The following is a 17,380-nucleotide window of genomic DNA, read 5'->3' as shown; positions in this document are numbered from 1 at the left end:
GAAAACCGAAAGTTATTCTTATAATCTCTCAAATGCTTAAAAAACCAACCTAAATAAACAGAAGTTCCTTTTGGATTATTTTAAATTATTTTTGCCAAATCTAAAAATAAAACCAAAAATAAATCAAAATATTCTCAACTATGAGACATTTGTTTAAAAATCGTTTTTTTTTTCGCTTTTGTATTTTACAGGCAGTATTTGTTTTTTTACACACGTTGCCATCTTAATCTATTTTATTCGAAATTTTTATAAAATCTAAATTTATTTTCAGGACGGCGTCTTCCAATTATCTAATATCGGAGGATGTATTCGCCAGAATCGTAAGGCTCCTGCTCAATCATAAAAAAACGCTTGCCTCTATTGTTAATCCTACATGTCTCCCTTTTCTCACGTCTAGCGTTCTTCTCTCCCCTCCCAACATCGCCCTATCTACTGTAATCCAACGTCACCATCTGTCCCCGCTGCCTCCATGCCGTCGTCTTTTTTTGCTCCCGTTTGCTGCGATTGCCCTCCCACGAAGGACCTCTTTGGTGTAAACAGTGGAACGGACCCAAGAGTGCGCGTACGCGGTCCGCGAGCGGCTGACCGCGCACGTCATTAGAAGAGACAACAAATGAATCAGAGAGACGCAGAAGAAGGGACCATAATGTCCCGCCCTTTCCCCGTTGGGTTGAGAGACTTAGACCCCCGAACGCTGCTAATGTTACAAATATGTCATTCCAATAGGATTTTGGTCTACCGTCTGGCTGCATAGTTTTTTACTTCCTATTTTAACCTCATCACTCAATTGGTCTTATCTTCCATGTAACTTAGAATAATTTATTAATTTCAGAATGAACTCCAACATATCTTCTCCATCCCCTCCGTCGTCGTCTTCTCTTAATGCTCCAAGTCTTGCGGATGCTCCTGAAGTTAGATCCGATGATGGAGAAGCCGAAACTTCCGAACCATCGACTTCTGTCACAGCTGTACCAATGGAGATTGTGTCCCAAGCATCTACATCTGCTCCTGTTAACCAGTTGCTCGCGAGCGGAATTGATATGTCTAGCGTTATTAAAGTAAGTTTCCTCTATCCAAGATGTTATTTCATTTGATTGTTATTTCAGAACAACGCTGTTTTACAGGCACTTCTTGCCAGTGCCAGTGCCGGTGGATTCGGAGACAACGCAGGCCTCACCATGTCAAAATTATTGACCGCCGCTCTCGCCAATGGATCCACTGCGGTTGCTAAAAGAGATGCAGGTTCTCCACGTACTGATATCCCAAAGAAAACTCGTCTGAAAGTGTTTTCAAACGGATTTTTCATGACATTTGACAAGCTTTCATCATGTCAAAAGAAATATTTCTGGAGATGTGAATACAAGAACACTTGTAAAGCACGAATGCATACGGATATTGTTACTGAAAAGATCCTCACGTTTATCCATGAGCACAATCACAGTGCACCAATAGATGAAGAAGTTAGACTTTATGGATTGGACCCAACGAATATCGAAAGAAATCGTGTCTACATAGTTGGAAATGTTGCTGATCCAAATCAACGAAGAAAGATCCGAAAGCAAGTTGCGGATAGAGAAGCAGCTGCAAAGAGGCTCGTTCAACAGCAAGAAGAAGAACAACAGAAGCAACAAAGTGCATCATCAATTGTGGCGGCTCGAGCAGCTTATGCGCAAGCAATGCAGAATGGCTCAATACCCACATCTTCTGGGGTCGCGTCTTTTCTCCAGTCAACTTCGGCCACTGCTCCAATGACGTCTCATTCAATGCTCCTTGCGCAGATGCCATTTTTAAATAATATTAAAACGGAGATGTCAAATATGGTGAAAAACGAACAATTCACTCCTGAAAGATACACACAGCATATGTCTCCAAACTTGGTATGTCAACTTAGTGTTGAAAGTTTATTCTATAATAATTTTTAAGCCATTGCAGACCGCCACAATTGCTCCACTAATAATTCCAACAGAGAACTACGACTCACCTTCATATAGACAACCAGCAATCAAAAGAAAAGCTACTGATTTGACGAATGAAGAACATGATTTGAGAAGAGATCCGATGTTCCAGCCAACTTTCGAGCTTGCCAGAAAATTGAGAAAACTGTGGAAAGGAGAACCGAACAGATATCCAAGAACTACTACGACTCCGACTCATCATTTTGAATTCTTCCTTTCTAAAAATGATGGAACAGATGAGCATCTCTATGTTCCAATGAGAATCAATCTCCGTGATGAAGCACACTTAAAAGAGGCACTTCAAGACTTCTGTGGTCAACAATGTATCGGAATGCTTCTTTTCGGAATTTCACCAAAGATCAGTGTAATGTTCAATCAACCCATGTTGAATAATTGGGACAATAATCAATTCTTCCTGCTCGACATTTCAAATCCAAGCCGTTGGCGACTGATGTATGTGGATGATCAAGCTGTGTAATTTAACCGAATACTGATTGTTTTTTATATGTGTAAAATGTAAAATTTCCTCCACTCTCCACCTATCTCATTAAATATTTTCTGTGACATTTCTCCATCGAAACTGGTTTTTACCCAATGTAAACCTCATCCTAAGTCTACGATTCAATCTAAATCACATCTACCTCCCTTTTCCAGATGTTTTTTGAACCATTCCACTAATAATGTGTAATGTTATCTTTGACTTGCTATCAATTATCCTTATTTTTTAACGTGTTCTATCCGTTGTAGGATTGTAATAAAACAGTAAAGTGATAAGCGTGAATGATATAAAACACAGTTGAAAATGATTAGGTGATTGGAAGAAGAAATGAATTTGAAGAAGAATTTAGTGAATTCTGAAGAGGATGAACTTCGAAAAGTTGCTTTCGTGGCGACTGTTGTCAGGTATGTTCCGATTTCCACGTGGCAGAATAGTACAAGCTGGAAATTTTCAGTGCTGCTTCTGGAATCATGTGCATTATTCTAATTCCTGGGCTTTACACATATCTACAATATATTCAAAGCTCTGTTCAAACTGATGCAAGTGATTTCTATTCACATTTTGGTATTTATTCTGCATTTTTAGGTTGGATTTTGTGTTGACGGGGCTAAGAATCTGGAAAATATGTATGAATCAACGAAGGCTGTTGGTTCAGGGCCAGTAAAAAGACAAGCTGGATATGGAGGTAACTTGTAACTTTTGTGGGACTTTTTGAAACTAATTCAATATTAGCTTCTTCCCCCTCTCGAGCTTCTGGAAGTCATCCAGCTCCATCTCCATACGACGCTGCATCCACTTCTTCTTCATCTTCTTCCGATTCTTGTTGCAGCTGTGGAATTGGTCTTGCTGGGCCAGCAGGTTTCCCAGGTCGACCAGGACGAGATGGAATAGATGGACCAGCCGGAAAACCTGGACGAGATGGGCAAGATTTGGATGGAGAATCGTCTTCTGATGGATCACAAATTGAGCTTGATTGCCCAGCAGGACCACCAGGGCCACCAGGAAATCCAGGTCCTCAGGGTAATTCTGGGCGACCTGGAATGGATGGTATGCCTGGTAGAAATGGAAGATGCGGGAGACCAGGAGAGCAGGGAGAACGTGGACCAAATGGAGAAGATGGACGACCTGGAAGACGTGGAGACGATGGAATGCCCGGAACAGTTAACGAAATTCCAGGCCAAGCAGGTCCACCAGGTCTTCGTGGTGCTCCTGGAGCTACTGGATCGCAAGGACCACGTGGAAATGATGGTAGACCAGGAAACAAGGGACCAGCAGGACCACCTGGAGACCAAGGATTTGATGGAGCACCAGGAGGACCTGGAGCTGATGGAGAACCTGGAGCACAAGGACCTTTGGGAGCAAAGGGAGAATGTTCACACTGCCCACCTCCACGAACTGCTCCTGGATACTAATTTTTATCTGTTTTGTTGATTAGATTTAGTTTCTGTAAATAATGAACACTTTTAGCACTATTTACTTAAATTATTCAAAAAGTACAGTGACCTATCTGCGAAACACAACGCAAGACGAAGAGACACAGACATAAAAAACTACAATACTCCGTTCTGACGCTGCTCGTATTTTATTTTTTGCGTCTTATTTTTTTTAATTTTTGCACGTTTTGTTTAAAATTTACTTTAAATTTTTATTTAATGAATTCCCGACCTTAATTTTTGTAAAAATCGGTTTGCATTACACATTTTGTTAATATAAACTGTTAAAAATCAACTATCATCGCCCATACTTCTCCGAAATGAGCCAAAATTGAAATTTACGTCATGTTCTTCAACATTTAAAATCATTAGAAACGTTTGTTGATTTGAAATTAAAGTATAGCAATTTATTTGAAAACTCTCGTTTTCATGATATATGTACTGACAAATCTAAGGTAAATAATCAATTTCTAAGTTTAAAAGAGATCAAATTGTTTTCAGTTTAAGCATATTTAAATCTAAATCTTATCGGATTTCATTGTTTCTAGTTTTTATCGTACTGAATTCCAATCATTTAAATAATTATAGAAATGCTTCGAGTTTAGTTTAATACCAAATTTTTAGGAAATTACATGCACACTTTCATCGTTATGATACTTTCATTTATTAAATTTTAGTTTTCTTGTGTGCTTTGAATTCTGAAAAAAGGAAAAAAGGTGTAGGTGCCAATAGTCACGTAGCAGACTACTGAAGAGTGTAAACACCACAGAATTGTCATCATTTTCTCAGCGCCTCGGGTCATATTGTTTCATTCATGTTTTTTTTCTTCTTATTTCCGTTGTTTTAAATCTCATAATTTCTCTTATAATTATTGACTTTTCAGCAAAATGGTCAACAAACGCACAGTCACCGAACTCAGTCTGTTTGCCGGTCTCATCGTGTGTAAGCGATGGTTGTTTTCAGAACATTTTCAGAGTTAAACCATAATTATTTTTCAGCGATGCACGTCGCCTACTACACCATCCAGAATAACCCGTCGCTCGTGGCTCCACATCAGGTTAGTAGAGAATATTCGATAACAACTTTGAAAAAAAAATTACCGGCTAAACATAGTTGAACAAAGAATATTATAAAATGAAAAAATATATATGTGAAAACTTTTTGGACCGGTTATTTTTTTAAAATTCAAGATTATATTCAAATTTAATTATCTTAACGCTAACATGGTGCATATTATCACATATAAACAAAAAAAGTTATAGCATTTGCTCAATGTGCTTGACGTGAACATTTGGTCTCATGTAATTCCAATATCCTGAACCCGGGAAAGTTGTTCGCCATATTTGCGACTTCTTTCTCTTGAAATTTTCACAAATTAAATTGTAAAAAAAACTGAGTTAATAAATCAAAAGAACATATTTTAAAAAATTAAATACATATCCTTTGAAGTAATTAAAATGCATTTTCATTGCAGAGGCAAGAACTGTTCTACGTGAGATGGCTGAAAGAGAAGATCCCAGCATTGAGACCATATGGTGTTACCGATGACAAGACACCGAAAGCCGATCAGTGAATGATAATTTATATTTTTTTATTCCTGTAATTGTCAACCTACCCATCAATCATTTCCTTTTTCCTCCTGAAAACTAATTAGTCGCATAGAAGTTCTCTTTTTTATGTGTCCGTCTCAAAAATAGTAGATAAACCTGACCTCCGGATGAATCCATCTTCTATGTTCAAAAGTTTAAAAACCGGTTTTTGGGGTCTTCTAGCGCGCTTTCAACAACAGTTTGGCGGCTAATCGGCCGCAAGAAAGGGCATCTTCTCTCGAAAACGATTTTCGCTTTTCGGATTTTCGAAGAAAAGAGTGAAGAAATAGGAAGAAGACAAGGGGCTAGTGGCGACAAGAAGAAGCCAAATGCCAATCGGAAAACGGATGATTCGGAAGACTGAAGACAAGTTTTTTAAGGAGGCGAACGGAGGAGACAAAGAGAGAGAGAGAGAGAAGAAGGCTAGAAACTTGGGGTCGGATCGTCGAAGATGCTTTTCTTTGATACGTTCACACAAGTCATTTTACTTTCATAACATTTGAAACAACATTGTTTTTTACTTTTTCGGATGAGGAACTAACCAGAAATTTTGTACAGGCTTTTTTAAAATTATTACTTCAACATGGAATCATTCATTAAGTCGCAACACATGTCTTGATTCTTCTTATTACGAAGAAAAACTATTCACCAAATTAGTAAAAAATCCAATTTTTTAAAATTTAGTGATACAAAAACTGGATTTCTCTAAGTACATCAGAATTTGAAAATTATAAATTTCATTTTCTTTATCAAATGAACACATCTGAAAAATTGGACACCTGTAGTGACTGAAATCGTGGCAAGACCTACTCAGAATATTATCATATGCATTTAAACCGACATGTCGAATTTCAGCGAAATGACGATATAGAAATTTTTCCAGATATCAATTTTCAGCATCTAATAATAATGTGTTCTTCAAGCAATTTCTACAATTATTTTAAAAATTTTCTAATTTGGAAAGTTGCTTTACTTTGAGCCAAATAGTAGTGTACACTATTTACGTTTGTGCCACTTTTCGAGTCCCTACAATCTTTGAATATGAATATTTTAAACATAATTAGAACATTAAACTGAAATACACTTTTTTCTTTGATTGGCGACTTCCAAAAAAACTGAGAAAACTGAGTTTTCACCGCTTTTTGACTTGAAAAGAAAACGTTCCAAAATGTTTTCATAAGTTTTATTATGATATTTGGTCATTCTGATAAGGATTCAAAAGAAGAACCTCTACATTAAAAAAATGCATTCCCCCAATCATTTCATAGTTTCATTCACTCTTTTGAATTACCCCCAAACCATCACCGCCATCAGACATTTTGTGGTTGTTTCCTTTCACACCATAAATATTTTCAAGCTTCTTTCTCCGTCTTTCTTCAGTGTTTCTTATGCCAATCCATTCTTCATCCATAAGATCCAGTTCTCATCAGCCATCCTCTCCTTTTTTGCCTCATCTACCCCCGCTTCTCAACATCGTTTTCCGTCGGTTTTCTCATTTTCTCTGTAGAGTTTCATTTTATTATCTCTATGTCTCGTTACTGTATCACAGTCTATCTTTTTCCTCTTTTTTCTGGAGGGGATTTGTATGAATTGATACACAATTGATGAAGTGTGAAGGAATAGAATGAAGAAGGCAACGCGATTGACATGATTCATGAGAAATGTCCTTTCCATGGTATTGACCTATTCTTCTCGCTTCCCAAAAGTTCTAAAAGTTCTTCAATTATATTTTTTTTCAAATTTTCCCACTAATTGAATTCAGGATTTCACTTATTCATAGTACAACTATTTTTATAGAATCAATTTTAGACTATTTTTTAGTGTTTGTCTTTAAAGCTTGCATAGAAATAATTTTCGGAAAAAATGAAACATTGCTCCAATTTGAGTAAAAGATTATAAGTGATATGAGAGCTCTAAACATTCAAACAGATTCGTCTCTGTTTGACCTCCAAAGCTACCGAAATTATTTCAGAAACCTGTGACGTCACACAGTTGAAATCACGTATGACGTCACTATTTTCTGTAGCGTACGTTTCCAGTGATTACCGGAAATAAAACAAACGGTTAGCCCGTGGATAACACACACAGTTAGATAGCTATTCCTAAAAGTTATGTCAACTGTAATGATAAGCAAAAAAAATTATCACAAGAGGACAACTTGATTATTCGTAGCCTATGAGAAAACTGGATGGGGATGATCATAATGTCTTCCTTTGGCAATTTAGATGCTTTTGCATGTAGAAACGTCATTGATTCTTCTCATTCCTTTTTTTGATAATTTTTCTAACAACGTTCACCGTATTCAAAAACTAAGGTATCTAGTCTTGTCACTCTGAAAGATCTATGAATTGCCAAGTTTAAATTTCGAAAAAAAAACTTGAAATCCTCCTGACAAATTAAGTTTTCTATGAAAGAGAAAACGTTGAAGGTGTTGTTAGAAAGTAAGAATTGGGATATTTTTCTATCATACCTATGAATATTTTCTTGAATTCTCCACATTTGCCATCAACCTATTGCCCAACATTCGAAAAAATGTTACCAAGATTGAAGGGCACGACTTCAGTAGTTCTAGAATTTCCAAACACCAAAAAGAAAAACTATTCAAAAATGTTTTGAATCTTTTTATTTCCTGTCAAAAAGTTCTGAAATCTAATTTTTTATCTTACATTAATTTTGGAAACTTGCCAGAAAAATGGTTCTCTATGTTTTTATTTAATTGTGTGTGTGTGTTTAATCTAGGAGTTCATAAATCAATGCTTTAATTTACTGAAAAAGTCCCCGTATTTGGAAAAGTTTAATCGAAAACACAGTAGTAAGCTTTGCTTTTGGGATGTAGATTTTCGACTTTTCTTATAATTTTTTTTGTTTCTTTGCTGCCTCAAAAATTGCTCAAATTTTATTATCAAGCTTGTTTTTTTCTATGTAAAAGCCCCTATTCCAGTTCTTTTGCCCAAAAAGGATGACTTCTCCGGCGTCAACCGTCGAGAAGGGAGTCCGTCGAAGGTTACCACCGCCACTCAATCGAATGGGATTGTTCGAGCCATATATTAAGGATGGAAAGAAAATTACGGAAATTGTCAGGTATTTAATTCATTCAATTGATATTCCCATGAAAACATTATATTTCCTCGATCTTCCTCGACATACCTCTCATACCTCAGAGACACTTCTGTTATCTTTATATGTACCCAATGTTGTCGAAACAAATTAATTTAATAGTTTTGTAGTAAAATATGCTTTGACATTTCAAAAACGAAGAGAGAAGTGAGCTTGCTGCCAAAATGAGAGTAACCAATACGTAGAAGATTTTTTCATGAAAATAATATATTTTTGTTCAGGCTGAACCCAGTGGAAGTATTTTTGGCTGGATTCATTCCACCAATGTTTGGATCAATATCAGCTATTGCAATTGCCCTAATATTCCATAATGATGAAATCAGTAACTATAATTGGCAGTGTGGTGTTAGTTTATTTTTATTTTTGAGTTTATTTTAGGATTCAAAAAAATCCAAATTTTTCAGCGGGCTCGTCTTCCCTCACTCTCCAGAATTATTAATTTACCAGTTGAACGTACGTTTTGGCAACTTTTTCTCTTGTTTCATGTGCCTATTCGAGTTGTTGAGCTGATCACAGGATGTAAGTTTTTCGTTTTGTTAAAACATTGAATCATGTTTGAAATATTTTTTTCGAAAAAATTTTGTTTGAAATTTCTTAAAATATAGATTCATTGTTGAGAAATTGACCAGTTTTTTTCTAGTTTCCCGATACAAACGAATGAGAAATGTGAACTATAAACGTGTATGGCTATATGAATTAAGTCGATATTTGTACTTTGTCGTTGGTTTATTGGAACTGATTTTCTTATCGGGCTTATCAATTATTGGCGAACGGGAAAATATTCGTAAGTCTAGGAAACTGCCTCACTTATTCGAAGAAATTTGTCATTTCAGAAGTTCATGTGATTTTCTTCTATGTTTTTGGAATCTGTGGAATTGTTCACATGATTTCAAACATTTTCTGTCATGCTCATTCATTGTATTATCTGAATCCATATGTAAGGTTTTTTTAAAAGTTTTAGTGATGAAACAGAGAAGATTTTGCTTCAAAAAAGTATTGTTTTCAGGGCCGATTATCATACTACTTGAAAATTCTTTTCACATCACTGTACGTTCTATCTACTCCAATTCTCATTGCTTCATTTATTCTCTACTGGAGAAAATGTATAACTTGGGGTGAGGCAAACTTTTTTAAATATTGGATTTCAGTTGTTATGTGAATCCCTGAAACAATTCAAAAAAAATCTTGGAATTGAAAACTCGCAGGTTAATGATACCACTCATAACTAACGCAGGTCCCGTGTGGTTGGAAATCGTAAATTTATTGGAGAAGAAAATCATTCAACTTTAATTTTTTAAAAATTTACCCATTAATTTTATAAATTTACCCATCTATTAATCAATGCATTGATTCGCAAAAAATTTTTCCGTGGTGGAGAGTTGAGCTCATCCCCTCCAAATATATGATTTCTCAATAATTATTAAATCTTTCAGCGTACGATGTTTTCGCGTTATGTGAATACAGTGGAGTGTTCCTAAATATTTGCTTCCACGGATGTGCATTCTTTGACATTCGATACAAAGTCACTTTCAGGTTTGATTTTCATTTTTTTACAGAAAAAGAAGAAACACAATTATTTATTAATTTTGAAATTAAACATTTTCAGTGTGCGAAAAATCGAAGACGTTGTTCAGAATGAGCCAAACAAGCAAGCAATTGAAGCTCTTCCAGAGAAACATTAAATTATTATTTTTGAAACCATTGATATTTTTTTAATTGCAAAAAAGAGAAAAGTGCGAGTGCAATCAATTCCAGTCTTTCCATCCGATTCCATATTTGTACATTACTGTATTTTTATTTTATTTTATTTATTCTATTAATCAAAACCATCACCTGACAAAATCAAAGATTGTAGGTGAGTTTTGTTGTGCTTCCATTTTTTTAAATTTTAACTTGTGTTTTTTTCAATTGTTTTTTTATTTGAGAAGTTTCAAAATTTATTAAAACAAATAAAAATATTAGACATTTTTGGCATAGTACAATCTGATATAACATGAAAGACATTTTAATTCAATACTGAAACAAAATCTATGATTCATTGAGCCTTTCCATTGCATACACCTGTTGAATCAGACTTTTTGCTCTTTCAATTAATGGTTCTTTTTCTGTTTTATTCTTGACACTCATCACTTTTCCACATAATGATACCATTGCAAATGGGACGAATACTTCATAAGCTCTTTGTATTATATCAACTGTGAATGGGCAATCACCGTCGTAATATCTGAAATTCATTCAACTAATATACACAATTACTTGTTGGATTTTAATTCTTATATTGTGGTTTGTCATACAAGCCGATTATAAAATTAAATTAATGTTTGCAAAAAGTGAAGATAATGAAATTTTAAAAAAAGTTACAGGCTCCAAAATGTAGGAAAAAAAACTTTTTTTTGGTCGACTTCCAAAACTATGAGTGGCAAAAACTGAGAAATTGTCACTTTTTGACAGGAAATAAAAAATTTTCAAAATTGTTTTCTTGTGCTTTTGCAGCTCTCGAAAATCGTTCTACTTTCTTTGTAACGTAACTTTTGATTCATCACATTTATTTATTAACTCGTATTTCTCAAAACTCACCTTGCCAAATGAAAATGGTATCCCTCGAGAAGTGAACTTGTATTATCAACTCGCTCTTTTGCATTCAAATTCCAACATATTATTTTTGCAACATCTTCAGCGAAACATCCAGAGTGACCTTCTAAAAATAAGACATTTTAAATAATTAAAAATGAACCATTTTTCTCAAATTAAAACTCTTGCCTGTCCAATCAATAAGTGATAAGATTCGTTGTTCTTTTCCTTCCATTTTTGTAAAAACATTACTCGCATATGGTTCCCCGTGAACCAAAACTTTTGGAATATCAAGTAATTCAGTTGTTTCAGTTGCCGTTGAATGTAGATATTCGTCAGAGAAATATTTTCCTATATGCTGAAATTATAGATGAAATGAAAGATTTTTCTGTTAAAAAACTACACATTGTCTATCCAATAACTACATCTTTTTTATAAAATATAGAACAAACCACAAATCTTGAATGATCCACATCTTGCCTCTCGAAGAAAGTCAGTGTATCATCAAAACTTCCAATTGTGTGAGCATAATATGATGGAGGCAAATCGGCAACAAGTGTGCTCCATGACGTATGTTTTAGTGAAATAGAATGAAGATATGCAATTTGTTTCAGGAGATCACGGACCACTTCTAGCTGAAAATACGCTAACTTTACTGTTTAATTCATCACCAGTTATTTTTAATTCAAGAGGTCTTTGATCAGCTTCATACTACAATTCTGTCTCCAGAAAGAAGTGAATACTTCCTCATGTCTTTTCAAATTCTCTCACCATTAACCCTTTAACTGGATCCTGTTCTTGTCCTTTTTCGGAAACATCTTCCATAACCACAACTCCGCTTCCTTCCTTTGAATGCTTTTTAATGTGAATGATTTTTGGTGCTATCAATTTTGGAAACTTCTGTGTCCATTCGTATACATTACATTCTCTGAAATTATGTATACTAAATTTTAATATAAACAGTTCGAAATCAACTTTCAAATGCAATTTTTGAAATTTAATATGCCCAATTTTTTTATTGCTTTTAAATTTAAAAAATTACAATTTCTAGTTTACAGTTGTGTACACGACTGTTGATAGGACCTAACTCAACCGAGTGGTATTTTTATTATTAAAAAAATGCAGAAACAAATACCTCTTAAACATGATGTAGTGATATTTTCCTTCTTCATCATCTCTCTGATCTTTTGCAACTGGAGTTTTTAAAACAACACTTCTTGGTAATTCATCATCATCCCATCCAAATGTAACTCTAACGACAGAAGAAGTTGCGTAGTCCACTGAAATGTTTTCCAAATTTATGTTTCTTTTTTCACGTTTAGGCGAGAGTAGGTTTGATAATTTTTTTTAGATTACTTACAATCCCAACTAGGCCGGTTCAACCTTTCAATTATCCATTGTGGATCCTCTGGAATTGGTTTTTTGAACTTATCATAAATTCTTTCAAGGAGCCATTGAAGTGTCACATCTGTTGCATAGAGATAGTCCACATTCTCCTCTTGAGCATCTGATCGATCACTGCAATTCCGAAACATTAAATGAAAGATGTTATGTTGTTATATACTAGTTTACAACGTTTTATTTGATTAAGAATCTAGAAGACTTCTACAAAAAGTGTCTAAAAATTGACAATTTTCAATGATGTACATTTACAAAAATCCTAACTAACAAAGGGAAAAAAGTTGCTTCGTTATTTAAACCTTAAATATTATATTTTTGAACATTATCTTAATATTGTTACCTCAATGCGTCTGAGCTCACATCATCACCAAATTCATTTGGGATTTGTAGACTTATAATAGATGGTCGATAACTTGTTGGAATCTTCGGATCCGATGGTACATCTGATGATGGAGATGGTTCAATTATTTCAGCTGGAGCCACTTCAGCAGGTGATGATGAGCCGCAGCCCATTATTTTCCCTAAAAACTGCACGATTTCTTCGAAATTTCGAATAATAGCCTGGTATAAAAACAATAGAGTAATCATGCTTTTTATAATTTCAAAACCTTTTAGTGGCATCGTGGAACCACTCGTGGTGTCAGGATGACCCATTAGGGTTAGATCTACAATAATTGCGGGAATCTAAATTCCAGCAATTATGTAAGATCAAGCCGATATGGGGCAATCTGACATAACGTGATTTATAAGTTTCTTTGTAAAAATTGCAAATAGACTTTGTTAAAATTATAGAGAGCCAGATATAACAGAAACTGTATATTTAAGTTTGACGAAAGCTGAAATTTTTGAAGAGCTGGTTCTTTGTTGTTTTCAGCTCGTGTATTTAAAGAGATCTGCAATATCAGTTAGATTTCCTTCAAACTTTGGTCACTGAAAAAATTCCAGAGTCGTTCGTGTTTCCGCTTTAAATATGAAAAATGAGGTAAGAAATCAACAAAAGACTACTCTCGAAGCCATTAAAACTTGAGCACAATAGAGTGTAGAAGGGCACGTGAAAAGCCAAAAAATTGAGGAAAAGAAAAAAGAGAAAATAACGAAAAATTCGAGTTCACTGCCACTTTTTGTTTAGTTTTTTATATATTTTTCCTTGGAACTCTCTTTGCTCGTGGAATGACGACAACTTCTGAGTTTTCAATAGAAAAGAGGCGTGTCCTAATGTAGTTGACCTAAAAAACGTGTTGTTTGTAAAGAGTTTGATTTGGTTTATTCAAAAAGTGAAAAGAAAATCACGAGGTCACTTAGATGAAGAAGGAGAGGGACCCAGTGGTCCGGAAAATTAACAGGTTTTTGACGTTTTATTTTTGAATAACAGCACGTAATAGAAAAGAGTTAGAAGTTGAAATTTGGTGGGAAGCTATGTGGTTTTGAATAAACATTTAAATTGTGCATTCCTTGATTTTTTTTAATATTCGGTGAACTTCGACTGTGACAATTAATTGTTTAGACTTTAAGTGCAGTAAACAAAAATGGAGAAAGTTCAAATAGTAAAGAATTTCGGTTCATTGTTCAAAATGTTCATGAAAAGTCTTTTCTTGCTACAGAAAAGGCGTTTATAATTCAGAAGCTTGCAATTTAACTTGCTACATTGGAAACAACACAGGATAAAAATTAACTGTTCAGTTAAGTATACAAAAAAGCCGGGTGTGAGGGAAGTAAATAAATGTTTTAAAAATAGGAAATTAAAGTGAGCAGAAAATCGAGATTTGATTTTGATGAGAGATATATTCTTTGGGATGATCAGTAGAGAAACCAGCGAGTGCGCATTCGGATACATGTTTTTACATTAATTGACGAGGAATCACTTGTTTTTTGACGATTTGAACGACTCATGATTATCGTTCGAGCGCGAATTGGCAATTGAGGACGATGATCCATCGCGGGAAGACGAATTTGCTAAGTCTGAAAAAAAAACATTAATTTTCAAAATTCAATTCTTAAATGTCCTCGTACCTCTGCGTTTCTTATTCTCAGCGTCGCGCTGTTTCATCTCTTTGAAAATTTTCTGCCATTTTTCATCTTCCTCTTTCACTCTCTGACATTCTTCCAGAATTTTCATGTTTACTCCTCCATCGATATTTGATGCCAGAATAAATTCCCGAATCTGTTTGACCGTCAGAAACATCGGAGTGAGCTCACCATCCTCGAAACCATTTTTCAGCGTTTCAATCATCGACTCCGCTGACTCATCGAAGTCTTTTCGCTCAATATTGCTGATATCAATTGGCTGACCGAAGATTCGTTTGGTTTCTTCAAAATAGTAAAATTTTGTCACGAATAGGAAAATTGAACAAACCCGAAGTATTATTGGCCATCAGAAAATCACGAATGAGATCTCCATTTTCCCTTTTATTTTCAATTGATTTTTTCGACGGAGTTTTCATTTTGCTGAAAATTAACGTTTTATAAATTTATCAATCGAAAACAAAGAAAAACATTTTGAACGAACGACAAATGTTTGAGACCCGAAGAACTCGGGGGATGTCAAATTTAGGGGATTACCAACTCGGGGGATTGGCCCCGCCCACAGTACAGTGGCTTGCAATACGCCCATTTCTGCAACTGCCGCACGGTTTTAAAATCATTTTTTCTTGTTAATCCTCGCTCTATTGATAAAAATACAGTTTTAAAACCGTGCGGCAGTTGCAGAAATGGGCGTATTGCAAGCCACGGTTCTGTGGGCGGGGCCAATACCCCGAGTTGGTAATCCCCCCAGTTGGACATCCCCCGAGTTCTTCGGGTCTCAAATGTTTTTGTGACAAAAGAGAGACAAAATTTGAATCACACATCCTGCAAACTAACGTGACGGTGTTTGCACAAACGACATCATATCTTACGCGCTAATACTTTACTACTGTAACTTTAACTTTACTACTGTGACTTTAACTAATGTAACGAGATGGCAAAAGCCTTGAAATAATAATTCGACCAAAATTAAATTGAACAAATAAATTGACTGGAAAGATATCGCCAAAAAGACTCTAATCCGAGAATATGTCCTATGTGGACTCTCGGACACCAGTCGGCGAACACGAAATGAAAAATAGGTGTCACTCTGTGACGAGCAGATAGAGAATGAATAGGAGGAACGGAGGGTTGAAGAAGAACCTGCAGAAAAAAAGAGAAATAGACGAATGAGAAAAAACGAAGCGTGTAAATGGAACAGTAGGGCCAAAAGCCTTGACGAAGAATAAAAGTGAAAGTATAACCTGCGTATGTTACAAATTTCAAATCAGAACTCTTTGGCGGGAAATGGTTCATTCAAAAACATATTGAAAAGTCACTAGAACAGAAATCGTAGACGAATCCAATTGACGCGCTAATATGAGTCAAGAGCAAATAGACGTCTAGTATAATTTTTTGAGGGATTTGTATTTTTATAGATTTCGTGGCATTTACGAAATGATAAATTATTCTGACCGTAAGCCGAAGAGGGGGCACTAATCTAGTTCAGAGCTAGAATAATATGGGATAAGAATAATAATTGAATGGTGCAAAAGATAACAAAACAATATTAATAAACTGAGGATCGCGAGTGAATCACGGGGCAAAGAGTACAGGCACAATAGTTTATGAATATAAAAGCTAGTTATTAATATTCAATGCCGCCAATTCTCAAAATCCCAATTTTCGCTATTATGAAAATAAGTTTTTATAACATTGTTGACAATTTCCAGAGTTCTCGTAGTGATCTACAATAAATGATCTATATGGAATTGAGAAGCAGATAATTGAATTTGTGTCTCCCGATTAAGAGCTTGCGACATCACATTTTTATGGGGAAATTCCCGCATTTATTGTAGATCAAGTCGTTATGTATTGGGTCAGCCAAATAATATGCAAATATTTTCGCGGCTGTCGCAGGAACACACGATCCAAATTATCAAACTCTTGCTGGAGTTGATGGAAACGTATTCCAAGAGAAAGGAAAAGCTCCTGATGCTGCTGGTGGAGCTTCCCCTGCTGCCGGTGCTCCAAAACCGGGAGGTCCTGGAATGGCTGGTGAGTAATGATTTCAATCTAATCATATTAAGCCACCCACGATCTCAACTACCAAACACTTGCTGGAATTGGAAACGATTGTTTCGACAAGAAAGAAGGTGCGAAACCAGCTGCTGGTGGTGCGGCTCCAGGTGCTCCAAAAGCCGGTGGTCCTGGAATGGCTGGTTTGTTTTTGTAGTTTACAGATTGTTGTTCAAATCTAACTTTCAGCAACTCATGATCCGAACTATCAGACACTGGCTGGAATTGGAAACGATTGCTTCCAGAAGAAGTGATTTGAGTCAACTTGTGCAAACTGAAAAATCGGTCGAATTAAGAAATGATGTGGCAAATTAGCCTTTCATCTTGTCCTTAAAATAAAAAGCTTTCAGTTGAATTTATTTATCATTATTGTGTTCGTACGGTACTTTCGAATCAAATCTGTAACAATCGGAGGTGTTGATTATTTCGAGTTCTCAATTTTTTTTCCGTGAAAAAATTCTGAATTTCACACATAAAACGTCTTTAAAAAGTTTTCTTTGGGTGATCACCATGATGCGGTCGTTTTTTATTTTTTTTTTGCAATTTAATTTAATTTAATTTATTACGATAGTAAGATATTGTCCTGACGGTAGGAGGACAAGGAAGAAAATAACTACTCAGTTGTTCCAACCAAATACTTATTGATGAATAAGAAGAAGGGAAAGGGAAGTAAGGGACTGTCTATAGAATTGGGAGAAGGAGAAGTTGGGCCTCGGAGGAACGGTAGGGAATAGG

The 17,380-nt window shown here is 35.4% G+C and overlaps 6 protein-coding genes, 1 non-coding gene and 1 pseudogene across 12 annotated transcripts; 4 read left to right on the top strand and 4 right to left on the bottom strand.

Moving 5' to 3' along the window:
- Positions 1–264: 264 nt before the first annotated feature.
- Positions 265–2,728, top strand: flh-1 (FLYWCH transcription factor 1; the record flags this gene model as incomplete). 3 transcript variants are annotated; one of them, NM_001129334.4, is made up of 4 exons in its annotated part: positions 265–320; positions 833–1,058; positions 1,107–1,877; positions 1,933–2,728. In NM_001129334.4, 4 exons carry the CDS (start codon positions 304–306, stop codon positions 2,431–2,433), a joined length of 1,515 nt encoding a protein of 504 aa, NP_001122806.1. In that variant the 3' UTR covers positions 2,434–2,728. The 3 variants fall into 3 exon arrangements, with proteins under 3 accessions (NP_001122806.1, NP_501618.2, NP_001255383.1); NM_069217.9 differs by having other exon boundaries at positions 272–320; positions 1,924–2,727; NM_001268454.3 differs by lacking the exon at positions 265–320 and having other exon boundaries at positions 834–1,058; positions 1,924–2,726.
- Positions 2,729–2,747: 19 nt separating this feature from the next.
- On the top strand, positions 2,748–3,925 carry col-120 (Nematode cuticle collagen N-terminal domain-containing protein). Its single transcript, NM_069216.7, has 4 exons — positions 2,748–2,858; positions 2,909–2,993; positions 3,040–3,139; positions 3,187–3,925. Exons 1-4 carry the CDS (start codon positions 2,782–2,784, stop codon positions 3,864–3,866), a joined length of 942 nt encoding a protein of 313 aa, NP_501617.1. The 5' UTR covers positions 2,748–2,781; the 3' UTR covers positions 3,867–3,925.
- An 841-nt stretch (positions 3,926–4,766) lies between these two features.
- Y11D7A.10 lies at positions 4,767–5,614 on the top strand (the record flags this gene model as incomplete). 3 transcript variants are annotated; one of them, NM_001268451.2, is made up of 3 exons in its annotated part: positions 4,771–4,829; positions 4,886–4,944; positions 5,362–5,607. In NM_001268451.2, the coding sequence occupies 3 exons, from the start codon at positions 4,775–4,777 to the stop codon at positions 5,458–5,460; spliced, it is 213 nt and encodes a 70-aa protein (NP_001255380.1). In that variant the 3' UTR covers positions 5,461–5,607. The 3 variants fall into 3 exon arrangements, with proteins under 3 accessions (NP_001255381.1, NP_001255380.1, NP_001255382.1); NM_001268452.3 differs by having other exon boundaries at positions 4,767–4,944; positions 5,362–5,609; NM_001268453.3 differs by lacking the exon at positions 4,771–4,829 and having other exon boundaries at positions 4,888–4,944; positions 5,362–5,614.
- A 2,803-nt stretch (positions 5,615–8,417) lies between these two features.
- On the top strand, positions 8,418–10,561 carry bus-24 (Post-GPI attachment to proteins factor 2-like). The gene is made up of 8 exons (NM_069214.4): positions 8,418–8,557; positions 8,815–8,938; positions 8,998–9,112; positions 9,234–9,377; positions 9,427–9,530; positions 9,600–9,708; positions 10,027–10,126; positions 10,200–10,561. The coding sequence occupies exons 1-8, from the start codon at positions 8,436–8,438 to the stop codon at positions 10,273–10,275; spliced, it is 894 nt and encodes a 297-aa protein (NP_501615.1). The 5' UTR covers positions 8,418–8,435; the 3' UTR covers positions 10,276–10,561.
- Y11D7A.8 (CHK kinase-like domain-containing protein) lies at positions 10,523–13,156 on the bottom strand. The gene is made up of 8 exons (NM_069213.4): positions 12,906–13,156; positions 12,525–12,682; positions 12,300–12,444; positions 11,936–12,092; positions 11,617–11,799; positions 11,354–11,522; positions 11,171–11,291; positions 10,523–10,817 (listed from the first exon to the last, which is right to left on the bottom strand). Exons 1-8 carry the CDS (start codon positions 13,076–13,078, stop codon positions 10,622–10,624), a joined length of 1,302 nt encoding a protein of 433 aa, NP_501614.2. The 5' UTR covers positions 13,079–13,156; the 3' UTR covers positions 10,523–10,621.
- Positions 13,157–14,075: 919 nt separating this feature from the next.
- Y11D7A.7 (uncharacterized protein) lies at positions 14,076–15,016 on the bottom strand. The gene is made up of 3 exons (NM_001392365.1): positions 14,919–15,016; positions 14,576–14,872; positions 14,076–14,524 (listed from the first exon to the last, which is right to left on the bottom strand). The coding sequence occupies exons 1-3, from the start codon at positions 15,004–15,006 to the stop codon at positions 14,424–14,426; spliced, it is 486 nt and encodes a 161-aa protein (NP_001379037.1). The 5' UTR covers positions 15,007–15,016; the 3' UTR covers positions 14,076–14,423.
- On the bottom strand, positions 14,343–14,428 carry Y11D7A.21. The gene has a single exon (NR_101944.1). It is a non-coding gene; the product is annotated as an Unclassified non-coding RNA Y11D7A.21 (non-coding RNA).
- Positions 15,017–16,446: 1,430 nt separating the features above from the next.
- Y11D7A.16 lies at positions 16,447–17,379 on the bottom strand (annotated as a pseudogene). The gene is made up of 4 exons: positions 17,212–17,379; positions 16,829–16,919; positions 16,665–16,776; positions 16,447–16,612 (listed from the first exon to the last, which is right to left on the bottom strand). Coding segments are annotated over exons 1-4 (537 nt in total).
- Position 17,380: the final 1 nt, after the last annotated feature.

Source organism: Caenorhabditis elegans, chromosome IV, assembly GCF_000002985.6.
Source record: "Caenorhabditis elegans chromosome IV".
Taxonomy (NCBI): domain Eukaryota; kingdom Metazoa; phylum Nematoda; class Chromadorea; order Rhabditida; family Rhabditidae; genus Caenorhabditis; species Caenorhabditis elegans.
Note: the sequence above shows the minus strand (reverse complement) of the source record. Positions and strands in the feature narration are given on the sequence as shown.

Excerpts from the sequence above, each read along its gene's own strand:
- bus-24 (NM_069214.4), top strand. The coding sequence starts at position 8,436 with ATGACTTCTCCGGCGTCAACCGTCGAGAAGGGAGTCCGTCGAAGGTTA. Across the intron at positions 8,558-8,814 it reads AAAATTACGGAAATTGTCAG|GCTGAACCCAGTGGAAGTAT; the intron begins GTATTTAATTCA and ends ATTTTTGTTCAG. Across the intron at positions 9,378-9,426 it reads TGGCGAACGGGAAAATATTC|AAGTTCATGTGATTTTCTTC; the intron begins GTAAGTCTAGGA and ends TTGTCATTTCAG.
- Y11D7A.8 (NM_069213.4), bottom strand. The coding sequence starts at position 13,078 with ATGGGCTGCGGCTCATCATCACCTGCTGAAGTGGCTCCAGCTGAAATA. Across the intron at positions 12,445-12,524 it reads GAACCGGCCTAGTTGGGATT|TGGACTACGCAACTTCTTCT; the intron begins GTAAGTAATCTA and ends AAAACATTTCAG. Across the intron at positions 11,800-11,935 it reads ATCCAGTTAAAGGGTTAATG|CTAGAAGTGGTCCGTGATCT; the intron begins GTGAGAGAATTT and ends GCGTATTTTCAG.
- col-120 (NM_069216.7), top strand. The coding sequence starts at position 2,782 with ATGAATTTGAAGAAGAATTTAGTGAATTCTGAAGAGGATGAACTTCGA. Across the intron at positions 2,859-2,908 it reads TTCGTGGCGACTGTTGTCAG|TGCTGCTTCTGGAATCATGT; the intron begins GTATGTTCCGAT and ends GGAAATTTTCAG. Across the intron at positions 2,994-3,039 it reads AAAGCTCTGTTCAAACTGAT|GTTGGATTTTGTGTTGACGG; the intron begins GCAAGTGATTTC and ends CTGCATTTTTAG.
- Y11D7A.7 (NM_001392365.1), bottom strand. The coding sequence starts at position 15,006 with ATGAAAACTCCGTCGAAAAAATCAATTGAAAATAAAAGGGAAAATGGA. Across the intron at positions 14,873-14,918 it reads GATGGCCAATAATACTTCGG|AAACCAAACGAATCTTCGGT; the intron begins GTTTGTTCAATT and ends ACTATTTTGAAG. Across the intron at positions 14,525-14,575 it reads TGAGAATAAGAAACGCAGAG|ACTTAGCAAATTCGTCTTCC; the intron begins GTACGAGGACAT and ends TTTTTTTTTCAG.